This window comes from Nicotiana tomentosiformis, chromosome 11 (genome assembly GCF_000390325.3).
Source record: "Nicotiana tomentosiformis chromosome 11, ASM39032v3, whole genome shotgun sequence".
NCBI classification, from domain to species: domain Eukaryota; kingdom Viridiplantae; phylum Streptophyta; class Magnoliopsida; order Solanales; family Solanaceae; genus Nicotiana; species Nicotiana tomentosiformis.
Window position 1 is genome coordinate 82,324,869 of NC_090822.1, and position 20,524 is coordinate 82,345,392.

Below are 20,524 nucleotides of genomic sequence, written 5' to 3' on the forward strand. Positions count from 1 at the left end.
GATGTAGCTGCCAATCTCCGGGTAGAGCAACTAAATGAACATGTTCGTTGGACTGACCGCTAAAAGCACCATGTGCAGGAGGTGCACTAGACAGTGGCGGTGCATAATAGGAAACCTGAGACCTGGAAGTAGCCGGAGCACCACGAAGAATTGGAAGCGCTGAATGAACTGGTGCTCACATAATACCTGCCATGACGGGCTTTAGTTTCAGTGTGGCTACTACTAAATCCTCCAGTACCTCGAGGCCTTTTGGCCTCCCTGTCTTCTCTCTCGCGGTCATGCATATACTTCAATCTCCACGTGAACTCTACCACCTGCTAATATGGGGTATCGGTCTCCACCTCTCGATCCATGCTGAATTTAATACCATAGTTGAGTCTCTCGATGAATCGACGGACTCGCTCTCTAACTGTAGAAAGCAAGGCAGGTGCATGTCCGGATGACTCACTGAATCTAACAGCATACTCTGACACTATCATAGTACCTTTGCGCAGCTGGTCAAACTCCGTGCGCCATGCATCCCGAAGGCTCTCGGAAACAAACTCTCTCAAGAGCCTCTCTGAAAACTGAGCCCATGTGAGTGAAGTTGCATCGGCTGGGATACCCTCTTCGCAAGTGTGCCACCACTGATACGCAGCTCCTTACATCTGGAATGTAGTAAAGGCAATCCCCCCTCGTCTCTGCAATACCCATGGTGCACAGAAAACGGTGGCATTTCTCTAGAAAACCATATGCATCCTCTATATCTAGGCCACAAAAAGTAGGAGGATGGTACTTCTTGTTCCTCTCAAGTCTAAGCTCTTCCTCCTCAGATGTTGCTGCCCTAAACTCGGGTTGAACCGGTACACCAGGTTCTATTGGTATAACCTTTGGGACCTGATCAACATGGACCCCCTGCTCTAGTATACGGGCCGCGGGAGTTTGAGATCCCCCCCCCCCAGCCCGAGATGTTGCTGGTGCAAGTGAAATCATCCCTCCTAAGCTAGAGTACCAAACATGGTCAAGAACTGTGCGAGCGTCTCCTGAAGTGCAGGGGTGGAAACACGTGCCTGCCCCCTAACTGGAGCTACTGATTTCTCCTGTGTCGCAGCTCGGGCAGGTGCTCTAGCTACACTACGTGCCTCTCCTCGGCCTCTATCCTGGCCCTGCCCCGATCTCTCGCGGCTCTAGCAGGGGGCATGGGTGTCTGATCGTCGGATCCAGCGGTGCATGTCCTCACCATCTATGAGAGAATAGAAAGACAAAGATTTAGAATTTTGAAGTCAACAAATTCGCACGATAAGGAATCAAAGAAGTGAAGTTTCCTAACAGTTTCATATCCTCTCGAAGATAGTACATACGTCTCTATACCGATCCGCAAGACTCTAATAAACCTGCTTATGACTCGTAACACCAATGAACTTAGAGTTCTGACACCAACTTGTCACAACCTCAATCTCCCACCGTAGAATATCATGATGGCACCTAGTCTCTAAGACTAGGTAAGCCTAACATGCGAGGAGAAATAGCGGAAACAACAATAGAACTTCAAATTTAAACCATCTAGCTATCATAATAGAACTCGAGAATACTGCTAACATTAACTCCCAAAATCTGGTGAGACTGAGTCATAAGCTCTACACGAATATTATAAAACATCCCTAATACATCATTGTCTAAATAAAGAGTATGCAATAGAAAAATAAGGCTAGAGGATGACTATGAGGACTGCGAACGCCGGATAGATATACTTTGAAGACTCCGAGATGAATAGCCAAATCACTGATGTCTAACATGATATGAGGTGCCTGGATCTGCATAAAAAGATGTGCATAAGAATAGTATGAGTACACCACAACGGTTCCCAGTAATTATCAAGCCTAACCTTGGTAGAATAGTGATGAGGCCAGGTCAAGACACCTACTAAGATAAGAAAAAAAAGTTGAACAAGTATAATACAGTCTAAGAACGAAAATGAGAAAAATGAGGCAATACAAAAATACACCAAGATAGACTACAACTGAATTTAAAGGAATAAATGCAACAAGGAAGAAACACATAATAAAACCATCAAGAAAATAATGCGTACAAATACAAGTGAGGTAACTGAGAGATAACAAGAAGAATCACAACCGACATACCGCCTCGTAATCTCATTTGACAATCACAATCACAATCTTTCCTTATACCGCCATATGAGCCTTACATATAGATAGTTTTGAAAATAATTTCCCGAAATAGCTACACGTACTGTAGACCATCTTATGTCACCGTGTGGCTTCAAGTAATTCCTTTACTAGCAACACGCACATAAATCTCACCTTATGCCTCAAGTACATTAACCCATATCCTTATGTAGCCGCATGCACATCAATATCACAACATAATCACAACTCGCACTACAAGTGCCCATATGCCACAACTTGCCAAAAGAATCAACAATACAAATATTTCCACAACAAATAGCCCATGGCTTAACCACTATGTGTACAAGAGTCTCAACAAAAGCAACTGAAAGTGAATAGCTCAACAAGAATGTATTTCAATAATTAACAACTTTACCTCAATGTGATCACGACTTTTACAACTTCAACACCAATAACTTAACAAGAAGCTATTCCAATAAAACAACAACTTCAAGTAAACAATTCAACAATTAAAGAAGCGATAAATACTAAGGAAGACAATGACTTCAATTAAAGCATATAAGAGCAAATAACAAGTAAAAGGTGGAACACGTGTTAACAATGTCAAATAAGGCGTGTGAGGGTAGATTAATAGATGTAAGGGTAGACTAACAATGATAAAATATAAAATGCTATGACAATTCAATTAAAGGCATGAAAAGAGTCCAAATAGCCTAAGACAGTCAAATAGCATATATAGCCCGTGTACCCACTCATCACCTTGCGTACACGACTTCCACATATCACAAATAACACAATCAGCCAAAATTCTAAGGGATGGTTCCCCCTCCCTCCCCCCCCCACAAAGTTAGGCAACATACTTACCTCAAACTAACTAACTCAATCCACTAGTAAGCCTTTTCCGTGAATATCCAACTCCAAATGGCTCGAATCTAGCCAAAAATAACTTTAACCATAAATACAAACCATAAGAAACTATTTCGGATAATAAAGTTACAATCTTTAAAGAAAATTAAAAAGTCAACCTCGGGTCCGCATCTCGAAACCCGACTACGCTTACAAAATCCGAATATCCATTCAATAACGAGTCCAACCATGCTAAAATTATTCAATTCCGACCTCAAATCGACGCTCAAATTCTTAAATTATAGCTTAGGAAGTTTTCACAAAATTTTCTAATTTTTCCAACTCAAAACACTTATTTAATGATAAAAACAATGATGGATTCATGTATAATAGTCAAATCCGAGTTAAAATATCTCCCAAAATTGCCCAAAACCGAGATCTCTAACTCAAAAGATGAAAACCCTCGATTTACCCCTTTTCAGCCTAGTGATTCCGCATATGCGGACTAACAGTTGCTTATGCGGCTCAGCACCAGCGAAAAATCCATCGCAGGTGCGGCTTCCACTTAAGCCCTGGCAGATTCGCTTCTGTAGACACAAACGCGTATATGCACTTCTGCTCCTGCAGACATATGGGCGCTTTTGCAGACAGTATCCGCGTCTATGACCCCATGCCATTCTGGCCCTATTCGCATCTACGACCCATCCTTCGCACATGCGCACGCGTAGATGCGGAAATCCCCTTGCATCTGTGGCCACTGCCAAACCCCTTGAACCTCGTTACTGCGTCTCACAGGATGCTTCTGCGGTGCCGCACCTGCTGCCCAAAATGCGCAGGTGCGATTGCACCAGATCCTCAGTTGGGCAAATTGTTTCCCAAGTCTCAAATGGTTCCGGATTCAATTCGAATCTATGATCCACAACCCAATTCAAATCTATTGAATCCATGAACATTCAACTTCCAAAACTAACGTCGATTCATACCAAATCAACTCCGATTGACCTCAAATTTTGCACACAAGTCATAAATGACACAACTGACTTATTCCAACTTTCAAAATCAGAATCCGACCCCGATATCAATAAAGTCAACTCTCGGTCAAACTTCTCAACCTTCCAAACCTTCAACTTTCTAACTTTCGCCAATCCAAGCCAAAACGACATGCGGGCCTCCAAATCAATATCCGAACACGCTCCTAAGTCCAAAATCATCATACGAAGATATAAGAACCATCAAAATACCATTCGAGAGTCGTTTACATAAATGTGAAATTTCGGTAAACTCTTTCAATTGAAGCTTCCAACATTGGGACTAAGTGTCACAATTCACTTCGAAACTCATCTGAAATCCAAGCCAACCACCCCGCCAAATCACATAACTACAATATAACATAGAGGATGCAATAAATAAAGGAACGGGCTTAAAGTACACAAAACGACCGACCGGGTCGTTACATGATCTCTTCAAATTAGTTGACTTTTTTACGATTAACTGCTCCTTCATTGGTTTTTACTTTTCGCAATTATCCAAACATATTAGAACATTCATGGCGTTACTACTCAATGAATGCCAGTTGTATTCGAGCTACTACTTTCCCTAACTAAATATGCTTTCTGACGCTACAATTAAAATTGGTATATTTAGCACGTCTAAAGCCATTGCGGAAAGAATGGGATATTGTCTTGAGTTGTTCCTCCACCATTTCAACGTGTACATCATATGCGCGACATACCACATGAAATTGAAACTGATGCAATAGAGGAAATAAAACTATTAAAATAAGGATATCTTACATATGACATTCATTTGTGATTACAGGTTGTTAAAACTCCAGGAGGAGAAGCTGGTGGTCAGGCATAATATTAGGCAAAAAAATGAAGTGGCTCATCGTTTGGCTAAGGAAGCTTCCTAGCAGTCCTACACAAATAAGTTAGCTTATTTGCAGTTTCACGTTCATTACTCGCGTCCAGACTATTGGCGATAGAGAAGGAGCACATTTTTGGAACTTATTCGAATAGCATTTTGTACTAAATTGGCTGAATTTGGCGATCAAAATACCTTAAAAATAACTATGGATGATAATATTTCTGAACCAGGCTAATATTAATATAAGTATTCCCGTTTTACTAAAAAGAATTCTCAGATTGAAACTCCATAAAGGAGCAATATTCCTTTTAAAGATGCAGGTATATAATTGATACTTTGTTAACAAAGCTGCTAATCGTGCGTTTTCCACCATCTTTCACAAAAGCTGCTACAGAGCTTAATCATGTTTACTTTGAGGGTCATTAAAAGGGGAAAACTTTGGTCAATGGAAATTCTTTTTTAAACCACTTTCAAGTTTCACCTTTCACTTTTTAGAAAAGTAAAGGGTTAAAGGCCACGTGAGGAAGACGTGAGATCACGTGTAACTCATCCTTTGTTACTCTAAAGGGCCAAAGCCAAACATTAATTCATGCAAATTACATTGTGTCATGAATAATGACTCTTTGTTTTCTTATGTGAGGGATGTTCTTTTGATTCTCTGTCTGATTGTGGGCTCAAAGTTTCAAGTAAAGAAGCAAAAGTAATTGGTTCAGCTTAAGGCTAAAACCCCACTTCACGTTCTCTCTTTCATCACTGTTTCAACCTTTTATATAGAAACTAGAAGTCATATAGTAGTAAAAGAAGAAAAGATGAGGAAGACTAGCTTCAACCTTACCTGCTCAAGGTGGAGAATCAATGAAAACCTTGCAAGAAAGTTCATAGAAAAAGCTTAAAAGCTAAAAAAGAAAGCTGATTTTTCTCAAAAAGAAAGTGTTTCCCACTTCCCTTACTACCCACCTTCCTAAAAAGCCCCCCCCCCCCCCATTTGAGAAAGCTGTACAAGTAGGGTACCAGTGTCTCAGTATTCATCTTTTCCCTTTGATCTACAAGATTTTATACCCAATACAGTTTCTCCCATGTTGGACAACTCTTCTTCTTCACCCGTTGGTCCATCTTCCTCTTCTGAAGCTTTCAATAATTCTGCAGAAAACTCTGGGGTTTCTAATAGAAGGAAAAGAAGACCTGCTGGTACTCCAGGTATATAACCCTTAACAACTTCTCTTCTTTTTTTTTTTTTTCCCAATAAGCAAGTCTAGGGGTTTGGTCGAAAAAGTACACTATACAAATAGAGAAAAAACGAGTTTTTTTGTAATATATAAATTGTTAATCCCCTTGACATAAATATTTTTTTTGTACAGTGGCAAAGTAAGCTGTGACATTGTAGGAATTTTTTAATTCCCTTGCATAAATTTTTGGCTCCGTGTCACTGACAGTATGTTAACAATTTTCCATACGTTAATTGTCACAGATCCAGATGCAGAAGTGGTTTCACTTTCGCCCAAGACTCTGTTGGAATCAGATAGGTATATATGTGAGATCTGTAACCAAGGTTTTCAAAGGGACCAAAACCTTCAGATGCACAGGAGAAGGCACAAGGTGCCATGGAAGTTAGTGAAGAGAGAGACACCACAAGTTAAGAAAAGGGTATTTGTGTGTCCAGAGCCAACTTGTTTGCACCATGATCCATGTCATGCCCTTGGAGATCTTGTTGGGATAAAGAAACATTTCAGGAGAAAACACAGTAATAATAAGCAATGGGTTTGTGAGAAATGTTCTAAAGCTTATGCTGTTCAGTCTGATTACAAAGCACATCTCAAGACTTGTGGTACTAGAGGCCATTCTTGTGACTGTGGTCGCGTATTTTCCAGGTGTACCAACATTCTGTTTTTAAATAGGTTTATTTTGTTTTATTTATTGCATTTCTGAACATCTTGTGAGTTTCATGAAACTAGAGCGAAATTCTAGATATTCTTTACGCTGGCATATTCCAGAGTTCCAAGATACTCTTAACCTGTGTCGTGCAATTCTTCAAAAATTTTGTGGTACTCATGTTGGATCTTTTAAACTATATGAATACTTTTGAAAAATCCTACCCAGCAATATTTTATTTTTGAAGAGTGTTAACGATTTCGCATTATGGACCTTGTGGCTTTCATGGAAATTAATTTTTACCTTTTCTTTAGTCATCTTTTACAAAGTCTTTAACTTCTCTTTGAGTTTTGTCATAATCCTTGTGGAGATCGAAGAGGTAGACAAACATACATTCCTTAATCCTGTTACAAATTCCAATACCCTAATAACAACTAGCAAGCAGCCAATGGAAGCGATACACAGGCCAGGGGTTCACTACTTCCCATAAATACTTCAATTTTAAAAAAAAAAGAAAATTAAATATTCATTGTTAAGAACACAATGTGCATCTTTCTTTGTGCTACGTATTAATTGACTTTCACATTCTTATTCAATTTAATATTAGTATGACTAACAAAATCATCTCTGAAAATAGTTTTTTTTGTTCAAAATTCTGTCCCTTGTACTTTCTTTTTGCTTTTCTTAGGTAACCCTACAAGAAGTAGCCTCTTTTGTTTTTATCTTGGCCAGTTACTACCCCTAGCTAGCTAGCTAGCTTTGTGCAAAGATCAAGATACCAAATTATTGATGGTTTCTTCTGCCTCACAAGCTAATTAATCCTTGTCATTTTGGTCAAAAAGTTTGTTATACTATTACTCCTATTAATTAATATGCATCATAACAAAATACGAGATAAACAAGTCTTGACACTAATATTAATCCTTGTCATTTGACCTTGCAGAGTGGAGAGTTTTATTGAGCACCAAGATACTTGCACTGTAAGGAGTAGTAGTAGTACTAGGCCAGATTTGCAACCATTGCAAGCTGGTTGTTCTTCAAGAACTGCTTCAAGCACTAGCCCTTCAAGTGATACAAATTTCAGCAGCATTGCCCCTAATTTACCAAGATTGACAATAATGCCTCTGCCTAATAATTCTGATCAGCACAACGAATTCCCTAGTAGTAATAATAATGATCAGCAGCATAATTTGGAACTTCGCCTTTTACCATCTTCAATTGCATGTCCCTCAAGAACCAGTGATCATGAAAATCAAGCACCCCATTTGAAATTGTCAATTGGATCATCTACTAGAGATTCAATATTGGTGTCAAAAGATCACAAGGAACTGAATTTGGCAATGGCTGAAAAGGCTTATGCTGAGGAAGCAAGAAGACAAGCAAAGAGGCAAATTGAATTCGCAGAGTTGGAATTTGCTAATGCAAAGAGAATCAGACAACAAGCACAAGCTGAAATTGAAAGAGCTCAAAATTTGAAAGAGGAAGCTACAAAGAGAATAAGCTCTTCAATCTTGGAAATCACTTGCCATGCTTGCAAGAATAAGTTTCAAGAAACTGATGAGTCTTCTCCAGCTATGAGTTACATGTCTTCTGCAACAACTGAAGCTGAAGGAGAGCATTAATTAATGAGAAAAATAGCAGTGTGTTGGTTAGGCCTTTTTTTTTGTTGGTATATCTGTGTTTCACTGTCTTTCTCATGCAGTAAAATGTAGGCTTCTACCTTTTTTCTTTTATAAAGAAGATTATCAGTATGTGTTTCTTTTTGAATAAGACTCCTTGAATCATTCAAACATTTTTTATGCAATAAAGGGATGATAACAGTATGAACAGTAGGGCGTGGCACATCTCAGTTTTGTATAGTATAATTTAACTTATATGGCAGATTTTATATTATGGTGTATGTGTACAACTTTGGAAAACAATTGGTAAAACAATGATGTACAAGTTTTAATTTCTCTCTTCTTTTCTTGGTTGAAACTTTTTGAATGAAACGACGTACGAAAAATGACTTTTAGCTTTTCAGGATGGCAGTAGTGATAACCAGATCTGCAACGAGATTATATTTTTGGAAACATGACGTTCATTTTGTATTTTGCCAGTTTCAAATAGAAACTTTGCCTTCACAAGTTTTGAAAGGTTAAAGAACGATGAGCAAAGAGCAATAGTTTTATTTTTAATCCGACAAGTGAACTTCTTTATTCATAGCAAAACCAAGCGCTAATAAATTGGTGATGGATACTAGAATATGATATGTTTTTCAGTTGCAAATTTTGCACAATTTTGTAACGAGCAAATAAAATCTATCATAGCATCCTCTTCACCTAATTTTTCTAAATTCATACAGAAAGCCAACAAGCTAAGATATTAATGTTTCATAAGGTATATAAGCAATAGGCAGCTTTTCCTTCGAATTAAGCACGTGCTTTATTCCTTTAAATGTCACCCAACACTGGGGATTCTATACACTAATGTTTTAAAAGATAATTACACAATTAAGTCGCATATCGATAATAAAGAGTTAATTACTAACCATGTGAAAAATAATTAACTTGTTATCACACAGTCTAAACTATATAAAAGACCTTTAAACGATCAGTATATATAACTTAAATATAAATATGCTTCTATAAAGCTTTTAATACAATTAAAGACTAATTCACTTCTTCCATCCTTCCCTCTTCCGTTATTAAACAATGTAAAAAGAAAAAAAGATAGAACAACTATATTTTGTTAAGCTCTTTGATCGTGATCTTACTTAGAGATCCATACTTTCAGCTGATGGTCTAACTTTAATTTTGTTAATTAATCATGTGTTAGGCTCGTTTGGTTTGAACAAGAAAGACATGATAGATATTATCACATAACAGTATTGTAGGATGTATGATGAACGGTAGGACCAATAGCCACCCCTGCCTTAATCAAACCTGTTAGATCTACATATGAGTGTTTGGTTATGGGCTGGTGGTGACAATGTTTACCTAATTCCTTATCTATCATTGTAAGGAAGTTCATGTCTTATACATACTCTAAATATTCTCAACTAAAATTTTCCTTTTCATTTGATTGTGACGCCGTGTACAAATTTTACGTCAATAAAATATGGGAGAGATATTGAATATATAAAGAAGCAAGTTTTAGACTTACGTATTTTAAAACTGTGTGAGCTTTAATTTGGCATGAAACAAACAATATTAGTCGTAGGCTAGGTCTAGGTGCCGAAGGGATTTAATATCCTCACTAAAGTTTGTTCCACCGTCGTATCAAATATGTGAAACTTATTTTGTCTAAAATCAGTTAAAAGCTAGGTTTTCTCACCATTCCTAAATGAGATTTTTACACGATTGCTTCCTATTTGAAGATTATTTTCATAAATAGTAGCATTTTTTGTTTATTAGAAATATGATAGATTTTTTTTACCTTTTTAGCAGGATTGAAAGATTATGTGGTTATTTAAAAAATCTATTGCCCCTCAAAACAAGAAATTCGTTTCTATCCTTACATTAATTATGTCAATGTTCTTTATTTGATACCTTGTCCCTCTCTCATAAAGTTATCGTAATTTCTCAAAAAAGTTCTCAATTCTACCATCTCTCAATTCATTGATGATTCATCTTCTTATTATTTCTTTTTTAAATATTTAAATCTCTGGATATTAAATATCTTAGTTCCTTATACACATTATATATTACTATATATTAAGTATAATATATAAAAATACATGTGATGCACTTAAAATACACATATATATATTATTAATATATAATATGTATTTTATGTGCATCACATGTATATTGTGTATATTATTAATATATAATATGTATTTTATGTGCATCACATGTATATTTATATACTATACAAAAATATATATGTAGTATATAATGTGTATTTTAAGTGCATCACATGTATTTTTATATATTTTTATATAATATATATATATATTATATACACATTATATTCTACTAATATTTTTAGAGTTTTGTAGAGTTTTTGAATGAAATTTATATTTTTTTGCCTTAATTAATAAAATAAAAGTCCCTTGAAGGAAGGTAATTACTTTGAGTCTATTTTTACTCAATTCATGATTCTTCAGAGAGATTTTTGGAACAATAATTGGATGTGATTCTCTGTTAAAGGTCAATTTTTGGATAGTTAATTACTGAACGTAAATTTCCTTTGGCCAAATATGAAATATTTGGTTTACTGCTACATATATATTATATTTTATTTAATATTGTCTAGTTATGAAACTTGCCCTTCCTAAATAGCATGCGAAGTGGCTCTTGAACCATGTATAAAAGCTCAGCTCACTAGTGATAAGTTCTGCGATTCTAGACCAAAACAGATAATATCACTCATAGACCGAGCTTGTTACATTGTTATAAACCTTTCCTTGTACTTGAAATTATTTTAATAGAAAATATTAAAAGAGAAAAAATAATTAATTTCAGTATTGGACATATTTAAACTATGTATAGTAAATGAGGCAATATATGGCCGTAATAAAAGTTGTGGTGTTTGATATTAGTACTTCTCTTGGCATGTACTGTTGCTCAGTTCAGAAGAAAAAATGAACCCCTATGAAGTACAAAATTTGAACTAGCGCTCTAGTCTCGTTGCTTATGTGACCGCTTCACAACAGATCAGCTCAGTAACAAATGATGAGCACTTCACTTCGCGCTATGTAAAAATAACTCTCAACATTTAGTTTACTTTATGTTTAATTAAAAATTTCTTTTATACAAAAACCAATTTAACAAATTTTGGAAAGAGAAGTCTCTGTATCTTTTGTATTATAACTTACTACTCCCTCCGGTCCTTTTTAACTGATTTATTTTTTGTTCTTTTCACACATATTAAGAAATTCATCTTTTAACATTAATTAACAATAAAATTATCCTTATTAACCTTAATTTGTTCATTGAAAATATAACAAACTACTCCTAGGAGTTTTACTCCAACGACTACTTTGAAAAGAAGAAGTTAATTTCTTGATATCTGGGAAAAAAAAAATATTGTATACCACAAAAAAAAATATATCAAAAAATCACTTAAAGAAATGCAGCGGATGGAGTAGTGATCTTTTACAAAGGTATATATAGCATTTGACAAGTACAAATCCTTTTACCTTTCTCAACAAAAGAGGGTAAAAGGAGCTACACTTCTCTCTTGGTAGGAAGTTGGAGATTTTTATAGTTCGGTTCATATTAAATGCTTCAACAAAGGAAGGTTGCCATGTTTTCAGTGCCACTGTTGAATGGTTAAAATTAGGCATTTGTCCTTCTCAGCTACAAAATCACACACAACACAAGAAGCAGAAAAGACACAGTCTGTTTCTCTCTCATAGGTGGTTCTCTTTTATCAAGGGAAATTACACACGAAGATCTGCAGAAACGAGACCTTTTCATTATTCTAGCTAAGACTAACTTTAACCAATTGCTGCTTTTACCAATTAATTTGTCCATCTTTTTAACAAAAATGGTAAAAATGGGTGTAAGGCTTAAAACTTCTGTTTCAATTCTAAAGAAAATTGTCCAAGCCAACTCTTTTCTACTCTTTTTCCCTCTTTTACAGAATCCAAGCCAACTCTTTTTCATTTTTTTTTTCAGAATCCCAAGTCTACTCTTTTACTCACTCCTATTTTGGCGAGTGCACGGCTGTTTTATTATTATAATGAGATGATTTATAACCACATAAATTTTTATGTCTTGTTTTAAACTATAAGTTTTAAATATTTTTGTTTTTCTTCATAAATCTCATATCTAATCAAATACCACCGTATAAATTGAAACGGAAAAATTATTACATAACTTTACCAACCTTGATAATAGTACCAAGACAGTAAGCGAGTAACCCAGACTTGTTCAAAAGCAGAAATTACAAGAGGTGGTAGATGACAATATAAATTTAGCTCTCAAAAATATCCAAATTGCTCCTGTATCTTGCAAGTTTGTCGGCAACCGATTTTGTATGGTCCTAACAATAACATTAATGCCAATGAATAAAGATTTAAATTAGTCTTAAATAGATACCTGTTTACTCATAAAAAATGATCGTTAGTGTCAAAAATAAATTAAAAGAGATGATTGTAAAGGACAAACCCGCTTCAAAGGATTGTCTATGTAATTCTATGTAATACAATATCCAACTCGTTATATGTACTTCTTTGTGTCCTTGTTCTTGGATTGATGCTTTAATTACATATGCTTGATTTTATTTACGTTGGATTGTGTTGAAAGTTAATTTGAGTTTGAAAAACGTTTGGTTGATTTCTGAATTAGTCGTAGGACAAAATAAGGGATAAGAACGCTACAACAAGAAGGCCCAGACTTGATGGTAACTGTGAGTCAAATAAACGCTTAAATATATCTTCATGATTTTATAGGTTGTATAAGTATGTAATCGTCTTGTAAAGGCAATTATAATTACAAAAAATTAAATACGTTAATTAGGTGAAATGGGTAGCGGTGCTTCGCATTAGCTACACGGATAGACCATATTTGACGGTTGATGTGGAATGAAACGTGGACTTGTATATACTCGATATGGACAAATGGTGTGACCAAATGCGGAACTAGAATTTAAAGTTTATATATGGGTTTTGAGTTCGTCACTTAACTCATAGTTCGTCTTAATTATTGGATTTACTATTTGATATTTATACATATTTTCTATATTTTCTAATACAAATACAGAATTTAAGGAAAAACTATTGAATTCGTCTGGAACCCATAGCTTATGCTCTCCTTCCGCCCTGATGTGGCATGCCACATAAACAAGAACTTCAACCACTGATTGAGGGCATGGCAGGCCCAACAAATTCATGTGAATGTAATACTCGACGGAAAAAGGGGTGCATATAACACCTTAGGCAGATAATAGGAGTTTTGATACAATGTGACAACGTACCCACATAATTGGCAGAAAAAAACCCTAAAATGTTGGCACCAAATAGCCAATAAATATATATCACAACAATAATTGTGTATATCAAAACTTTTTTTTTTATTTATATCATAATATATATTAAAATTTTATTTTTCTTCTTTAAATATATCTAAATGTATAACAGAAAAAGAATTATATTATTTTGTATATCACCATGTATAATACATCAAAAATAATGTTTATACCAAAATGTATATCACAAAAAAATATTTTTCTTCTTTGTATATTTCATTATATAACACATAATCTCTTGTAAATATACACAAATATATATATGCTAAAATTTATTTTCCTTCTTTGTATGCCAATTTCTCCTCCTTTATGGTCTTCAAAAAGTAGCAGCCCACTAACATTGAGATACATAGTGATATAGTGCACTTACCTTCCTTCCCTTGGCAGAAACATATAAATCCAGTCCAGATGTGGCCTTGAGGAACATATAAAAATCTTTTGACTTGAAATAATAAGTTCATGATTTGGAATAGCCTCAACTAATTTTCTCTGTAATTTTCGAATTGTCATTATTACAAAAGAATTTTTTATGCTTCATTTTACCTGATCAATTGTCAATTGACTCATGAAAAGGTAATTATGACTGCAAATTTGAGACGGAGTAAAGTCATAATTGAATGTGGAAAAAGAAAACCATACTAACTATTCAATTCAAACTTGAAACGACCCAAGGATCGTAGTCTAACAATAAGAAACAATTTGTTTTTTACATGGGGGATGAATTCATCCATTTGTGGACTTGGACTTTTTGATTCTTGACGGATTCTCTTTTGTGTCAAAGTCTTGCCTGAACAAGAACGACAAGAGTTAAAAGAGACAGAAGAGATAGGTGAGTATGGGAGGCAGTGAAGGCTATCAAGTGGCAGTTTTCGGCAATTTTGTGGTGGAATTGGGAGGAGAAAGGGATAGGGAGACCACAAAGAGAGGTAAAGAAGGGTTATAGGTAGAGAATAATCAGGGAAGTAGGTTTTTTTGGTTTAGTGCCAATTTCTCCAGATAATACATGACTTGGTTTTGGGCTAGGACAGTGAAGCCCATGACCATAAGATCCATAACAAGAACCATGAGAATCTATGACATATATTGCATTGAGACCTTTAAGGATTTGAATCTTAATCAAAACTTGAAAACAGTATGTAACGACCCGATTGGTCGTTTTGAGCATTTGCACTTCGCTCGCTAGTTTGAGTGCATGAGTAGCTCCGTATGATGTATTATGACTTGTGCGAATCGTCGGCTTTGGTTTTCAAGTTAATCGGAGACGATTTGGAAGAATGAATTTCATGATTTAAGCTATAAGTTGGAAAAGTTGACAAAGTTTGCCTTTTTAAATTTGACCTCGGAACGAAGTTTTGATGGTTCTGTTATGTTCGGATGGTGATTTTGGACTTCGGCGTATGCCCAGATTTGTATTTGGATATTTCTAGAAGGATTCGGCACCAATTGGCGAAAATTGGACACTTGAAGAATTGGCAAGTTCATAAGTTTGACCGAAAATTCTGTAATGACCCGGCCGGTAGTTTTGGGTATTAAAACTCTTATTTTTTCATTTACTGCTCAAATTGTGCTTTATTGTTGTTATTTGACTTGTCGGGGTAATTGGTTCGGGTCCGGTGAGGTTTTGGAATGATTTGGAACACTTAGTTATAAGATTTAGAACTTAAGTTGAAAAGGTTGACCGGATATTGACTTATGTGTAACGACCCCGGAGAATTTTTGCTAAGGAAATTAATGTTTTGTGGTGCCGAGGTAGATCAATTAGTATAAATGTTGAACAATGCGCCGATAAGTAAAGGAAATATTTTGCAGAAAAAGGTCATTTCTGCGGCCCACTATACGGTCGTTGAATCACTCTGCGGACCGCATAATGGACGCAGAGTGAAATCAGAACCTGGACAGGGCGAGTGTAAGTCTGCGGTCGATAATTATGCGACCGCAGAACTGTTTTGCGGTATATTATGCAACCGCAGAATAGGTCTGCAGGCTGCATAGTGACCGCACACCAAGGCAAAAAATGCCCAGTTCTGGAGGGCCTTTTATGCGACCCAATATGCAGTCGCATATGCGACCGCACGGTGTGTTTCGGGGCTTTATTTTTCTGATTTTATAAACCCGACCATATTCTTATAAAACACTATTAGAGGTCATTTTTAAGGGTTTCATCTGATATTTTAGAGAGAGGTGAGAGCATCTTAGAGAGAGAAAGTGAAGACCAAACCATTTGTCCATCAATTCTTGTTCAAGGTTTGAAGATTTCACAAAGATCTTGCTAGGGCTTCAAAGAGGTAAGAACTTCTTCCCCCAGTTCTTCAATTTCGATTTTGGGGTAAACTATGGGAGATTAAGAGTATGATTCTTGGGTGTAAGAGTATCATTTATACATATACGTACCAATAAGGTTTGTGGAAAGATTATTGAGTTCAAATGGGTAAAGATTGGGTTGAAAATGGTAGAAATCTTCAAAGACTTTAATTGGAGATTTGAGGGCCGAGTTGATGTCGTAATTTGGTAAAATTTATATGGTTGGACTTGTGGCTGAATGGGCGTTCATATTTTATAGCTTTGTTGGGTTCCGAGATGTGGTCCCCACGAGCGATTTTGAGTGTAATTTCAGATTTTGTTGGAAAATTATTATTTTCATATGAACTTAATTCCTATAATTTGAATTGATTGAATCGAATTAATTTTGACTAGATTCGAGGTGTTCGGAGGCCGATTCGCGAGGCAAAGGCTTATTGGAATAAAGAATTACTCGGATTTAGGTAAGTAACAGTTCTAAATTTGATCTTGAGGGTATGAAATCCCAAATTATGTGTTATGTTATCGGTTTTAAGGTGACGCACATGCTAGGTGACGGGCGTGTGGGCGTGCACCGTAGGAATTGTGACTTTGTCAAATTCCATGGAACTGTGTAATTGAATAACCTGTTGTTATATGTACATTCTCTATGTAATAGATAAATTAAACCACAAATCATGTTTAGATTATGTGTTGGCACTATAAGGACTCACAAAGGTCGTGTACATATTGAACTATCTGCTTAATTATTTTTTTTATACTCAGTCACAATTTACTTGTTTATTTTATTTCAGTGTCTATTGTTCATTATTGATGCATGATATCAATGTTGTTTGGGTTGATTTCATGATTATTGAGAGCCCGAGAGACTAGAGAGATCTATGACTGAGTGAGGTCGTGGGCCTGATTATGAGACATTATACTATATCACGTGAGTTGTCCGTGCAGATCCATATATTATACTATAGCATGTGAGTTATCCGTGCAGCACGTGAGTTGTCTGTCCTGATCCAGATATCATACTGTGACACGTGAGTTGTCCGTGCAGATCTAGATATTGATACTATAGCACGTGAGTTGTCCTTGCGAAATTTAGCGCTTAGGCTGAAGAAGCCCCTCCGAAGTCTGTACATACCCCCAATGAGCGCAGGTACCTACTGAGTGCGAGTGCTGAGTGAATGGAATGGCTGAGTGACTATGGTCATGAGAGGATGCATTTGATTTCATTATTGTTGCACTTCAGCTATCATATATCACTGTTTGGAAATTTCTGAGAGATATTATCTTATGTTTCAATTGAACTTGACATGATATTACTAGTTTGGCCTTAAATGTTGAACTTGAAAGCATGCCTACATTATTATGTTGGAAATTACTGTAATTGGAATCAACTGTGAAGCTCGTCACTACTTTTAATTTTTTATTTAGTATTGTTACTTGCTGAGTTAGTTGTACTCATACTACACCCTGCACCTCGTGTGCAGATCGAGGTACCTATGGATACGACGCTTGTTAGTTTTTCGGAGATTTATCTGTGGATACTATTGAGGTAGCTGCTTGGCGTCCGCAAACCTTGACTCTTTTTTTTTCAGTTATTGTAGTTTTCTATATTTTTCAAAAAATGTTTTTATCAGTCAGACCTTGTAATCATTTAGGTGCTCATGTACTGAGTGACACCGAATTTTGAAAATGTATTTTATGTCAGTAATTTGCGAGATTTTTTATAAAATTCAAATATTATGATTTATTGAGGTTGTCGGCTTGCCTAGTATTGAGATATGCGCCATCATGACAGGTTAGGAGTTTGGATCGTGACAAGTTGACATTGATGATATCGGATTCGGATTGTGGTTCCGGGAATTGGAATAATTTTGTTATATTATTTTGGACTTGTGTGCAAAATTTGAGTTCATCCCAAGTTGATTTGATATGTTTCGGTGCGGGTTCGGATCGATTGAAGCCTTGTTGAAGCTGCTGGAATTTTTGGGTTGCTGGTGCAACCGCTTCTATGGAACTTGGTCGTAGAAGCTGTCACACCCCTTTTCTACCCCCAATAAGATATTATGTGTTTTATTTTATGGATTGTGGGTTAAAGAGTTTTTCCAATTAAAGTGAAAAACTTGAGTAGGGATTATTTTATTTTCAGAGTCGCCACTTGGAATTGAGTTTTTGGGTGTTCCAAGTCACCTTTTATTTGAATCCCTAGTCAAAGGAAGGTTTGACTATATTATTATTGGTCTGCGAAAACAAAGTCCGGGTAAGGAATTTTGTTGACCGGGGAGAAGGTGTAAGGCATTCCCCGAGTCTCGTGATTCTAGCACGATCGCTTTATTGACTACATTTGGCTTATATTATTTTGGATAGACTGTGATTTATTGGTTTCCATGTTTTATCTGTCTTCTTTTAATCATCAAAATATTATCTTTGAAACAAATCACGCGTGTGAATCCGTTTTGTTTATTGTGCCAAAATCATGTCACGCGTATGTGTACAAAATTATTAGCGTTTTATTAATATTAAGATTGTTTTGCCCAAAGTTGCACGAACGCATACTGCGATTTTAATTTTGAAAATCACAATTATGTCACGCGAACGTATACATAATCGCGATTAATTAAAAAGTGCGCCTAAAGCACTCTAACTGTGTTCATCACAACCTCTTATTACATTCACTACGGGACATACCCCGGATAAAATATATACAAAATCCTCGAGGCATTCTCCGAATAAAATAATAAACCAAGGCGACGACCTCTCACCTCAAAACTAAAATATAAACGTCTTAAAAATTTGCCTACCCAAGCGTGGTTGGCCGAAACATGCTACTAGCGGTCCAAACGAATAAAATATAATTAAACTTAGTATTAAGCCCAATTATAAGCATGAACTATGACCAAAGCCTAGATTTTATTTAATTTAAATTAACAAATTCTCATCTTTTCAAATACTGACCCCACAACCCAATTTACTATTCCAAAGTCAATAAAATCGAAGTGGAGTTCTTAAGGATTAGTAGTCTCATTTTAGTTTGGCGTGCTAACACTGAAAATCAAATTCAACCACTAATTTAATAAAAAGCAATAACTAGACTAATTCATGTCAATCAACAAACATACCACAACAGTTATTCATCCATGGAGATTAATTAAAGGAAGCAAAGACAGACAAATCCTATGAGATAATTCTAAAAAAAAATGACAAGAGCAAAGGAAAGAGGAAAGAATGGACCTCAAGTGGAGCTAAAACAATCTCTGAACTCGGATTAACGAAAATATTTTTAGCCGGGTGATTAACAAGAACTCGGTTATAGCAAACTACGGCGAACTAAATCCGACCGTAAAATGAAACCGCATCAGGAACTCGGACTGCGAACCACGGACTTAACTTCAAACGATACCCCGAATCAGCAGCTAAAATAAAATTTCGATCCTCAACGGACCTCCAAACCAAACACGGATTGCAACTCCAAACGAGCTCAAACAATGAACTTCGATAAAAAAAAATCAAACTCTAACTCTGAATCTCAAACTATTTCAATAATAAAATGGGGAAAATATTTTTGTTTAATTTTTCTTTAATCTGGACTTGGAAAATCAAAGATTTGGACACCGTCCTCTGTTCTTTACTATGTTACCCTCTCTGTTTCTGGCTTTCAACTCCCCTCTCTTTCTCTCACTATCTGTCCGTTCTCTCTTTCCCCTAGCTCTCTCATTTTTTCTCTCTTTTTCCAGATCTATCTTCCCCTCTGTTTTTTATATCCTCTTTTCTTCCTCACGTGTGTACATATAATAAGAAAAGATGAGAGGAGTGTTGAAAACGAATGATGGGAAAAGGGGTGGATGTGACAAGTGAATAATGTAGTAGGTGGTTGATGTGACAAGGAAATAGTATAGGAAAAGTAGAAAGCAATTTTATTAGATTTAGTCCATAATTTAAAATAAATTTTTCCGCCCTTTATGTAATAGACTTTGTTAAAAATATTATATATTATCTAATAAAATATACTAATAAAATAATATAAAAGTTAAAATATCAAGATTAAACTTAGAAAATACTAAATACAAATAAGTGATAAAAACTCAAATATGGTCAAAAATTAGGAGCTCACAGAAGCAACTCCACAGAAGCGAGCAACCCATCGCAAAAGCGGGTAGGGACAGTTGGGCGTGATGGTCGCAAGTGTGGGTGCATGGGCACATCTGCGTGACCGCAGATGCGGTTTAGTGTGCGTAGGAGCGCGATCGCAAAAGCGGGTACTGGATGGAAAAAGTGGTGGTTGTTGGTTCAGAGATTTCTTTGCAGAAGCGAAATGTGTTCGCAAATGCGACATTGTGACAGCATATGCGGATTCTGCTGGCCAAAAGCTATAAAAATCAAGGTTTTGGTTCTTTTATCATATTTTGAGATGTGTGACTCGGATTGAGATGACTTTTGAAGCAATTTTTATCACAAGGATTGGGGTAAGTGTTCTACACTAGGTTTTGATTTTATTTCATGAATCTATCTTTATTTTTGGTATTTGGTTGATGAATTTTAAAGAGAAATTGGGGGTTTTTTACTAA

The 20,524-nt window shown here is 35.9% G+C and overlaps 1 protein-coding gene across 1 annotated transcript; it reads left to right on the forward strand.

Annotated features, from left to right (window-relative positions):
• Positions 1 to 5,794: 5,794 nt before the first annotated feature.
• LOC104104206 (zinc finger protein SHOOT GRAVITROPISM 5-like) lies at positions 5,795 to 8,534 on the forward strand. The gene is made up of 3 exons (XM_009612229.4): positions 5,795 to 6,035; positions 6,307 to 6,706; positions 7,651 to 8,534. Exons 1-3 carry the CDS (start codon positions 5,915 to 5,917, stop codon positions 8,327 to 8,329), a joined length of 1,200 nt encoding a protein of 399 aa, XP_009610524.1. The 5' UTR covers positions 5,795 to 5,914; the 3' UTR covers positions 8,330 to 8,534.
• Positions 8,535 to 20,524: the final 11,990 nt, after the last annotated feature.

Bases quoted from the DNA above. Each gene is read 5' to 3' on its own strand.
- LOC104104206 (XM_009612229.4), top strand. From the start codon at position 5,915: ATGTTGGACAACTCTTCTTCTTCACCCGTTGGTCCATCTTCCTCTTCT. The intron at 6,036-6,306 runs GTATATAACCCT...TAATTGTCACAG, and splicing joins AAGACCTGCTGGTACTCCAG to ATCCAGATGCAGAAGTGGTT. The intron at 6,707-7,650 runs GTGTACCAACAT...TTGACCTTGCAG, and splicing joins TGTGGTCGCGTATTTTCCAG to AGTGGAGAGTTTTATTGAGC.